The sequence below is a fragment of the Oncorhynchus keta genome, chromosome 32, assembly GCF_023373465.1.
Source record: "Oncorhynchus keta strain PuntledgeMale-10-30-2019 chromosome 32, Oket_V2, whole genome shotgun sequence".
Taxonomy (NCBI): domain Eukaryota; kingdom Metazoa; phylum Chordata; class Actinopteri; order Salmoniformes; family Salmonidae; genus Oncorhynchus; species Oncorhynchus keta.
Window position 1 is genome coordinate 23,148,201 of NC_068452.1, and position 10,324 is coordinate 23,158,524.

General features: G+C 39.5%; 1 protein-coding gene across 1 annotated transcript; it reads right to left on the bottom strand.

Moving 5' to 3' along the window:
* Positions 1–3,950: 3,950 nt before the first annotated feature.
* uncx (UNC homeobox) lies at positions 3,951–8,511 on the bottom strand. Its single transcript, XM_052490924.1, has 3 exons — positions 7,356–8,511; positions 6,677–6,852; positions 3,951–5,180 (listed from the first exon to the last, which is right to left on the bottom strand). The coding sequence occupies exons 1-3, from the start codon at positions 7,609–7,611 to the stop codon at positions 4,158–4,160; spliced, it is 1,455 nt and encodes a 484-aa protein (XP_052346884.1). The 5' UTR covers positions 7,612–8,511; the 3' UTR covers positions 3,951–4,157.
* Positions 8,512–10,324: the final 1,813 nt, after the last annotated feature.

Genomic DNA, 10,324 nt, shown 5'->3' on the forward strand with positions numbered 1-10,324 from the left:
TCCAGGTAAAACCCTTTTGGGTTCCATGTCAAACCCTTTCCACAAAGGGTTCTACATGGAACCCAAAACCCTTTCCACAAACGGTTCTACATGTAACTCAAGTGTTCTACCTGGAACCAAAAAGGGTTCTCCAATGGGGACAGCCGAAGAACCATTTTGGAACCCTTTTTTCTAAGAGTGTAGAGCCAACATTCTACTTATAGTAGCCTATGTTTTTGTCTTGGCCAATAGCTACAAAAAAAAGACTGCTGGCTTCTCGCTTGTCACGCTTTGATTGTACTGGATGCTCTATAAGACATGTTGTAGTTTGTGCTATGGGCTAGTAGTGCATTGTTCATGATCGACTATGATCGACTAATCTCAACAATGCAGCCAATGACTTTATGTCAAATTGAAGTCATTTTAGTTTAGGCGACCAACGTAGTTTAGCTAATTCAGTGAGGCTGAATGAGAGAATGAAGGGGACTTCCTTCTGTCCCAGTGATACCCAAAGAGAAACACTGGCACTTGGATCTTTAACACAATCGCTTAAAATGCTACTTGACATTTGGCTCCTATCCTGGAGCAACTCCGCCATGCTTTTTTAGGATTTTATTACATCGCATGCTTATTAATGGACCGACAGACTTAATCGCTCTTATCTCGGCCAAGCAAACGTGGGATAGGATTATCATAGGCATGTGCATTGTTTTACGGTCAATGCCTAAATTGATTTTGAGTCACGTGGAAATGAAATTATTTGCCATGTTTTGTCTATGGGTTGTTGGAGCCTAATATTATTGGTGTACATTTGCAATGTTTGATTATTATAGAAAATATAGGCTCACATCTGCAAGTCATATACGCATATACTAAACTATGTTGTAGGACTATCTATAGATCGAATAGCTAAACTAATTGGTAATTTGATGTCTGTCGTGTATGACTGATCATTCTAATCTTGAATTGATTTGGCACAGTCCTTCTACATTCATGCTCATTTCGAGCTACTGAAACAAAGCCCTGCTAAGCAGATACTATTAGTGACAAGTTTGTAGAAAACCTATGGCAACAATACGTGAATAACCGCTTAGAAACTCAAAGAATCTTCAAAAGTATTATACGGCTTGTTAGGAAACATGATCTTGGAAAATGTATAAGGAAAAGTGCTTAATAACATTCGTATAATCTACAAAACCAATGAATTAGCAGGTCACTAAACACCATTTTCGTTGTGTTCATTTCTATAATAATGTGTACTAGCCAGCTTCAAATAGTTATGACTGTGACAAATTAAACGATGAGACAACAATTAATAAATTGCTTCATGAATAGAAATTGATGTTACACTCACTCATTTCTAACACCAATAGGCCCATGCAATGCTGAAGAAAAACAACGTAAATGGACAAGTCATTTATTCGTAGGCATATCTGTATAATTATGTTGTTACGTTCGGCATTGGTGTGTGCTATGGACATTGCATGTTGTAAAAATATAAACAGTGTGCCTCTTTCATTCTTAAATAATGTCAATGGCATAATTCCTGCTTCACCCCCTTAATTTGCAAAAAAATGGCAAATGACAAAATAAGTTAATTTACTCAAAGCTGCGAGGGAGGGAAAGGAGAATGTTGCAAATGAGGTTCTTGATATCACGCTCATAATTAATTGCGCAAATTTGTTTCTATTAAATAAAAATAACACGTATTGAGAAACTCAATTAGCATTAATTAAGCTTGATATCCCAATTTGGATGTGTCGTTGAAAACAAGCTTTTTCGTAGTCTTTTTTCCCTCTCTGGTGCTGAATGCGAACGAGAGTTCTGCCTTTGGGCTGCTTTTCCCTCCTTTGAGAGTTGAAAATGAAAAATGGAAATGAAATATCAGGAGGTGCTAAATTAGCTGCCTGATCTGCACTTATTGCTGCATATACGCCTCTATTACTTTGCCAGTCTGTGTCTCTCTTTTAGCATTCCAGGCATGGAGAGGCGTCGAGATAGCAGATTTATCAAATGGGAAAATGAATGCATGATGATCAGTTAAATTGAAAATCAGCGCCTGCATGACAGCCCGACCTGACACCTCCGTAATTAGAAAGAAAAATGATGGCGTCCGATGCATAATAGAGCAAAAACAATTTACACTCTCCCATAATGATCCGGCGTTCAAATTGAAAATTTCTCCGGGTAGAAATTGAATTCATAAAGTATGATTCATGGAGGACACATTTCCTGGAGGCTGCCTGGGCCATATCGATTGATAGTTTGTCTTGAATCATACATCGTGCAGCTCTCAGGCAAAAAAAAGCTTAACTACTTAAGCAAATCGCTAATTTCACCTTAAGGCCACCAGTGTGCAGCCACGATACTCCTGTTCCGTATGATAATGAATTAAACATGAACACCCCCTACCATACAACATACGCTCCAAATAAGACACACACACAAAACATATATGTATTGAAGGACACATCCAGAGAACTCTAATTTCCAAATGGCCTATCCGAAATGACAACTCATTGACAGAAATAAAGCTCAATAATTGGGGGAGCTGGACAGGCTGCGGCTGGCTGAATAAGAAGATAATGTCTTTAAATATAATGTCGGGTATAGGAATATATATTTAATAAAAGTTAAAAGTATTATCTTTGTTGGGTTGAGGACTTCCAAGGGCCATTTGGATCTGTTTTCATCAAATAATAAGTTATTCATTAGCTTATTGACTTTCTGTCTCTGCCATAGGCCTATATACTCTCTGTTGAGATTAAATTTTCCCTTTCCCTATACACTTTTGCCTGTCTCTTATACCAAAAGCCCCCCTTCACCCACACCCAATAAGTCATTGCTTCCTCTGAGCAAACAGCAGTCATCGGGTGAAAATTATGTAAATATTATGAAAGGGACACAGGCTCAGAAATTCATTTGCGCCGGCTCAGATGTAAAGCTGCCCCTCTGATTATTTTTACATTTATTTGCAAATCAAGACCCTAAAAGAGTAGCAGGAACTCTGGGTATTTAAGGACACACTGAAATGGATGTTTTCCATTTTTAGGATTTAGATGTTCGTGTTATTGAGGGCATTTTCACGTGCGTTATACCTATAGGCCCTATCTTGTAAAACAAGCTGTATGCGATGTGAATGGTCTTTCCTTTCTTACCTCGATTTTAAATCTGGTCAACATTGCTAATATTGCCATGGCGCAGATGTCCCCGCGCCTGCACAGCATCCCTGGGGACCGCCAACCCTATTAGAACAAATGTGTTCTGCTATTGTAAATAGGCACGTTTGCTTCGCCAGTCCTATTACAGCCGACGCATGATCAATAGGCTGATAACACAGAAACATCAATGTAAGCGACAGAACAATGAGGGATATCATCGAACATCTATCTTAATATAGCCGGCTACAAGGGCCCTGACAAAGTGAAAAGCTCATGAAAATTCCGCCCCACGAATTCCCATCTCCTATCCAATATGCACAAACACACTCCCAGCTGCCGGGGCTATTATTTTCGTATTTCAATTTGACACCCCAGCCTTTCATGCTAATTCTATTATTCTTGGAAGTTTATGTGATTTCATATCACTAGAAATCGGTAATGTATAATAACCCTTTGGGCTAAAATAAACTGAATCCCTGCAGTAGCCACCGGGAAAATAATTACTTTCATATCAAAACTCTGCAGGAGTCGAGCGGGTCCTTTTGCCTCCGGCTCGTAACCTCATTTCAGTGAGGCTTATAGATGAATAAATTTGTTAAAGCAATACACAAAATACAACATCAGATTTTAGCAGAAAGCGCTACCTATACCCACTATACGGGCTATTTAAGGTCTCACACGGTTTGGATGTATTGTATACAATCGATTTATTTATGAAAACCTTACATATATAAATATTATAATACTTTTTACAGCCTTTGAGGATTTTTGTGGTTTTTATGTATTTTTACAGTTCGTTACACAGGGGGGCTTGTACTACTACCACCACCACCACACGTGCACATATACACGCACGCACGCAACAAACACACACGCAGTTATAACCCATCATCATCAGAAAATAGGCTATATATGTCATCTGTAAAATGAGAATTTATATTCTAAGACGTGATTGAGCTTTGGGCAAATGAAAGGTGTTGTTGACGCTATCAATATTGTTTCTCACCTATAGGTCTATTATTCCATATCGACATCTTGAGTCTCTGTCTTTGTCTCTGGTGGACAGTTGGTTGTCACAGACTCGGAACTCTCTGGGTAGTCTTTTACAGACTGCTCTTTTTTGTCTAATGGAAGATACTTTGAATCATCATCATCTTGGAAATATGTTGCACTACAACTGGCTGAAGACTGACTACAGTTTCTACTGGAAAAGGTAACATGGCCTGGGCTGGTCTGTGGGGAACTAGTATTTTTCGCGGTAAAGTTGACCTGTACTTTGATTGCTTTCGCGTCGTTGAGATTGTTGGACTCCTTGTGGTTTTTATGTCCAGTATTGGCAGATAAGCTGCTGTCATTCACTGGGGTTCTTTGTGTGGAGTTGTCAGCATCTGAGTCTGATGGTGTTGTCTTCAAAGCAGTCTGAGGAACAAGGAATCCAAGCGGCTGGGTGATAGGATAGAGTAAGAAATGTCCTTTCCCTATCAAAGGCCGCGAGGAGGGTAAGGCAGAAAATCCATCTATGTTCGGTTTGCGCCTTGGTCTGGAGTCGGATAGAAGGCTTTCTACGCTGAATGGGTTCAGTTTCTGAAGGTTAGAGACTCTGATATTGGCGCACATACTTGACTGTTGACTGCTGTCGGACGAGTCCAGCTCGGATCCACCAGCATCTTGGTTCAAGTGTCTTTGGTTCTGGAGGGTTTGTGGTGTTTGGTCACAGCTCGATTGGGTTTGGTTTCGGCCTACAGAGTCACAATGTGGATTTTGTTCACTGTCTGTCACTTGTGACACTCCACTGTCACTGTCAGATCCTGGGGTGTGAAATAGGTCCCCTGACAAAAGTTTATTCTGGGACCTCAACAGTCTTCGCTCCTGCTTCCTCTTCTTCTTCTCCATCCTCTCCAGCTCTCGCCTGGCGATCTCCTCCGCGTCCATGGGCTCTCCACTGCATGTTGTTGGGTGGGAGTTGTGAGCTGGTCGCCCTGGACCCTTCTTTGTGTTTTCTTTTTTCCTCCACTTCGCTCTACGATTTTGGAACCATACCTGCATATTAGAGAAACAAATCATGTTACGCATGTTCAAAAAGAAGATGTCCACTCTCTTAAAAAAATACATAGGCCTAATAATAATTTAGGCTAATATTTGTGTGAACCATTGGAATAATGTTTTGTACCAAAGAGCAATGCCCCTTGCTTGTAGGCCTACAATTATTTATTATCAGATGCGATGACAAAAATAACAATATTTATTTTCCAATTCAACTAGGCCTGCAATTATTCCGTGTGTTTATGCCTTCTTCGTTATTAAATTAAAAGTTAAATGCTGTCTGTCTGATCTGGAAAATGCTCCACGAAAACATATATCTCGCTTATGATGGGCCCTTGTGTCCCAATCAAATGCATAATAATAAATGGTTTAATATAGTTACAAATATTCTAAATTCCACCAACACTTAACTGCCTAAAAATTGCTAAAGTAACATGACAAATATAGGACTAAACCAGCGTTTCTCAAACTCGGTCCTCGGGACCTCAAGGGGTCCACGTTGTGGTTTTTGCCCTAGCACTACACAGCTGATTCAAATGATCAAAGCTTGATGATTAGTTGATTATTTCAGCTGTGTAGTGCTAGGGCAAAAAAGACAAAAAATAAACGCTGGTTTATTCCTATATTTGTCATGTCACTTTAGCATTTTTTTTTTAATTTTCTCTGTGCATAACACAATATACATATGAGCGTTTGACATCAGAAGTGCAAATGATCACAATAATAAGTCCACGTGCATGGACATTTGACTGATGAGGAGAGATGGGGGAAAGGTGTGTCCTTTGTAAAAATATAGGAGTTCATAAATGTTTGTGTATCCTTGGGTGTTTTGTAGGTTTATATAGGAAAGACTGAATGTACATACGTAGATATATTAATTTCGAGTATGTCTGAGTGCAAATAATATAGCCTTGTCGACTGAATCTACACAATTTATATTAATATCAAGTACAGCAAATGAACTGACCATTCCCTGGCTTAGCTATATTTAAAGTATTTCTCCTTGAACCAGAGGTCCTCTTTATACTCGGTTTGCTACTCGTATCACCCTTGATTTCGAAGACTATCTCTCTATAAATATATCGTATAATGTGTTATTTAAATACATATTCACGTTTGATAATGTTTTCCTTTTTAAAATTGTGAAAAGGATTTGCTGTCATTTGCAGTTTAGAACCATCGTACTGTATGTATATATATATATATTGAGGCATCGTACTGAACATACTAGAATAGGCCTCTATGTGCCTATATTACACGAGCTCCCTGTGGAGTTGTTGGTCACAGTACAAAACAACAAAGAGACAGGAATTACAGGACAACTATATATCTAAAATAGACCATTGTAATATATTTGTGTAAGAGACATGGGGAATAAATAGGCCTCCTTTCCTTTGTTCAAACAGCCTATCAGTGTTTAAGAAACATTAAGCTACACATCATAACAAACCAACAACAGTGAATGCCAAAAAGTGGATATGGTTGATATTTACCTGTACCCTCGATTCTATCAAGTCCAATCTCAGAGCCAGTGCTTCCCTCATGAACACGTCGGGATAGTGACTCTCATTAAAAGCCTTTTCTAATTCTTCCAGTTGCCAGCCAGTGAAATTTGTGCGAGTTCGTCGTCTCTTACAACCGGGGCTATCCTTGTCTGGGTCACACGAATCTAGCATGAGAATACAAAACAAGAGAGTCGCAAAAGTAGCCTGAATGATTTTTGCAAGGATACGTTCTTTCTGTGGTCCTTTATAAAGAAATTAATCAAATATCGTCTAATAAATTAGGCTATTATGTCCGTTTTCGATGGTAAGAAAATAGTAGTAATTATAGCCTATTAATCACACAATATTGATCCTGATAATGATAACAATGATAACAGTAAAACATTCTACTAACAATCGAGAAATTGTGATTTTTTTTCCCACCCTGTCACAACACAAGGGGTTTTCACGTTTGGAGCTGAGCTCGTATGCTGCTCTCCACTGAAATGAATTGCATAAAGCCTCAATTTGAAAGCAGAAGACTGCTTCTTTGTTTCTTAGGATTTGGGTTCCCTCTTTAACGCTTTATGGAGAGGAAATACAGGATATACAGACACTTTCAGTTCTTTGTTTAGTCCTTTGATCTACAGCCAACCTTTTGATTTGTATTGTATTTCGTTTTGCTTACCTGTCAGCTTGTACTGCTGGTTATCTCCATTCATACCACAGCCAGACAAGAGGGGGTTCGAATTAACCACTGAAGCTGTGCAGGAACCATTAAGTAATCCGTCTATTGAAAAAGGAACTGCGGCCGCAGATTGAAGTTGATGACCGGCTAATTCGTAAACATGATGGTGGCTTAGATGGTACGGAAAGCCCACCATCCCGCCGAGAGAGCCTCCGAACTGGGCATGAGGTGGATCCAGTATCCTGCTGTCCATCATCTCCTAGGCAAAAGGAAACGACGTCTGGAGGCTGGTGTTGTGAATTTAAAAAGCATGCAGTGAGTGTGGCCAGCGAGGAGGGGACATGATGTGGAGGGAAGGATGAGCTGTACTTTATCAACATGAACCTTCCAATAATTAGCCTAGGCTTTGGGAATTTGAGACCAATGAGAAACGGTAATCGAGTATGACGTCAGAGGCGCGGTCTGCAAACGCTTTCCATATCGATTGCTAATTAAACCTGACATCCACCTCAATAAACAATATCAGAGCTGTCACAACAAGACAGGGGGCTTTGATAAGAACTACATCACAACTACACGGGGGACCACCAAGAGAGAGTGATCAGATTGTATCCCAGTAAAAGGTGAAAGAGATGGACTAATTTCGAACGCTCGCTTCCACATCGAAAATTACGGAGGCTAGTCACAGTTTTTGGTCAACATGTTGTGGCGTTTTAAATGTTTACTCTCTCTACTAATCGATGCCGAGTTACAAATACCCTAATTTTACACAAAGACATGTATCATCCAACGCGGTCAAATTTTATTCGAGACTACAACCAATTCGCGTGCAATATAACGGGATGTTGATGAAAGGGGGCGATCGACTCCTCAGCCTGCTGTCGATAGGCTGATTGAAAAAAAGGCAGATGTTAAGTTATTAATTACATCACACACTAATTAATCTTCTGCTAATAAGAGGAACGATGTTAGGAAGAAATGTGAACCCTTATTCCCTAGCACTTATACTGTAATTAATGAGACTTAATTTAGAAATGTGTGAGAATTTTTCCCAGGTTTACAAAGTAGCTTCTTGTCTATACGGTTTTGTAGTTATTGTTATAGTTTTTTTGGTAGGCTAGTTTTAAAACCATGTAAGCAGGTAAATGCTGTCTTAATGAGGCAAACAAATAAAACATTGTAGCTAGATGTGCAGCACCAGTGTGTCATCTGATATCTATCTCTCTCTCTCTCACTCTATACATATATATATTCAATAATTGTATTATATTTACCTTTATATGCCTAGAGATGATTTATTCTCGCAGTTCAAAATAGACTCATCTCCGGTGAAAACTGAGGACATTTATGATTGTGTAAAAGGTTAACAAAAATGTATGACCATAGTCTACTGCGGGGAAGCTCCGAACCATTCATTTTTGTTACATTATGCTATTTGTCCGGAGACCTTCATGGTACTAGTTCATGTTTCCCCACTCGCTTATGTACAGAAATGTGTTGTGAATAAAGCGAATCAATCCTGTCTAAGTAGGTCTGGTAGTTATGTCTCTCTGCTCTTTAGGCTACAGAGAAAATGAATTCGACTTTATTTATCCCATGTCTGGTGCTGTCGTAATGTTAATCTGAGTGAAATTTCGCTCCCCACTCACTCCCTGACCCTTGGCACCCGGATTGGCGTGTTGTAATAACCCGAATCTCTCAACAGAAGCCGTGATAATTGTTACCTTATTAGCATGCAAATTGTTTAATTAATATTATTATGAGGAAGTATATAATCCGTTCGTCACTTGACCTCAAGCCCAAATAGCACCCCTCTGCATTTCAATGTGTACATTTTAATGAACTCCTTAGAAATGTCTCAGGATCTGGCCGTTTTATCCCTCTCCCCTACAAAGATGTGGTTAGAGTTGCCTCAGATGCCTTTTAACTAAGTTTATCATGTTTTACAGATGTTTTATGAATAATTCCAACCATTCATTTATTTTTTGAACATCTAAAATTCAATAATTGCTTCTTGTCAATTCTGATCGTAACCCCATCCAGGCGCACGGGCTCAGTGAAAAGCAGCCCTTGACACGCAGTCCCGGGAGACATTGCATTTAAATCCGTTTTTCTACAACCGGGTGACATTGTCAGATCCTAGCTTTAATTAACCCGATAATAAGACGAACAAGGCTTGCATTCAGTGCCGCTACAGGCCTGTCTTTTCATTTGAATTCAAGAGTTTCATCAACAATTTAACTGGCCTTGGTCGATAGGGTTTTACCTGGAACCGAAAGGGTACATGGAACCAAAAAGGGTTCTCCTACGGGGCCAGCTGAAGAACCCTTTTGGAACCCTTTTTTTCTAATAGTGTTTAATAGAGCTGGTAGCTTAGCCAATATGGCAAGTAGACATACATTGGTTCATGTGATATTTGTCTACCTTATTGTTGCCTTTACCACCTGATCTTAAATAGTGACTTTCTTGGATAAACCCACATGCGGATGGAAAAGGTAGCTCCCTACACATCCATCCCTGACCTGCAGGTCAACCATTGGCACGAAAGGCCTGTCTTTTATTTCAGATTCATTGAAAGAAACTGGCTTAAAAACCACATTTGAAGATCTCAAATCATAATTACTGGAGACCATCAAAGCAGCAGATGAGAAAACAAATAGGCCTATTTAGACTACCATCTAAACTCAGCAAAAAAAACAAACGTCCATTTTTCAGGTCCCTGTCTGTAACGGGTTTCGTAGGTGGAAGAAGGTGTGGACCAAAGCGCAGTGTGGTACATGTTCATGATTTTAATAATGGAACATTGAAATACGAAACAACAACGTGAATAAACGGAAAAAAACTAAACAGTCCTGTAAGGTGCAGAAAACCACTAAACAGAAAATTAAACACCCACAACCAAAATGGGGAAAACAGGCTACCTAAGTATGATTCAATCAGAGACAACGAACGACACCTGCCTCTGATTG

Bases quoted from the DNA above. Each gene is read 5' to 3' on its own strand.
- uncx (XM_052490924.1), bottom strand. From the start codon at position 7,611: ATGATGGACAGCAGGATACTGGATCCACCTCATGCCCAGTTCGGAGGC. The intron at 6,853-7,355 runs GTAAGCAAAACG...TTCTCATGCTAG, and splicing joins CCAGCAGTACAAGCTGACAG to ATTCGTGTGACCCAGACAAG. The intron at 5,181-6,676 runs GTAAATATCAAC...TCTAATATGCAG, and splicing joins TGATAGAATCGAGGGTACAG to GTATGGTTCCAAAATCGTAG.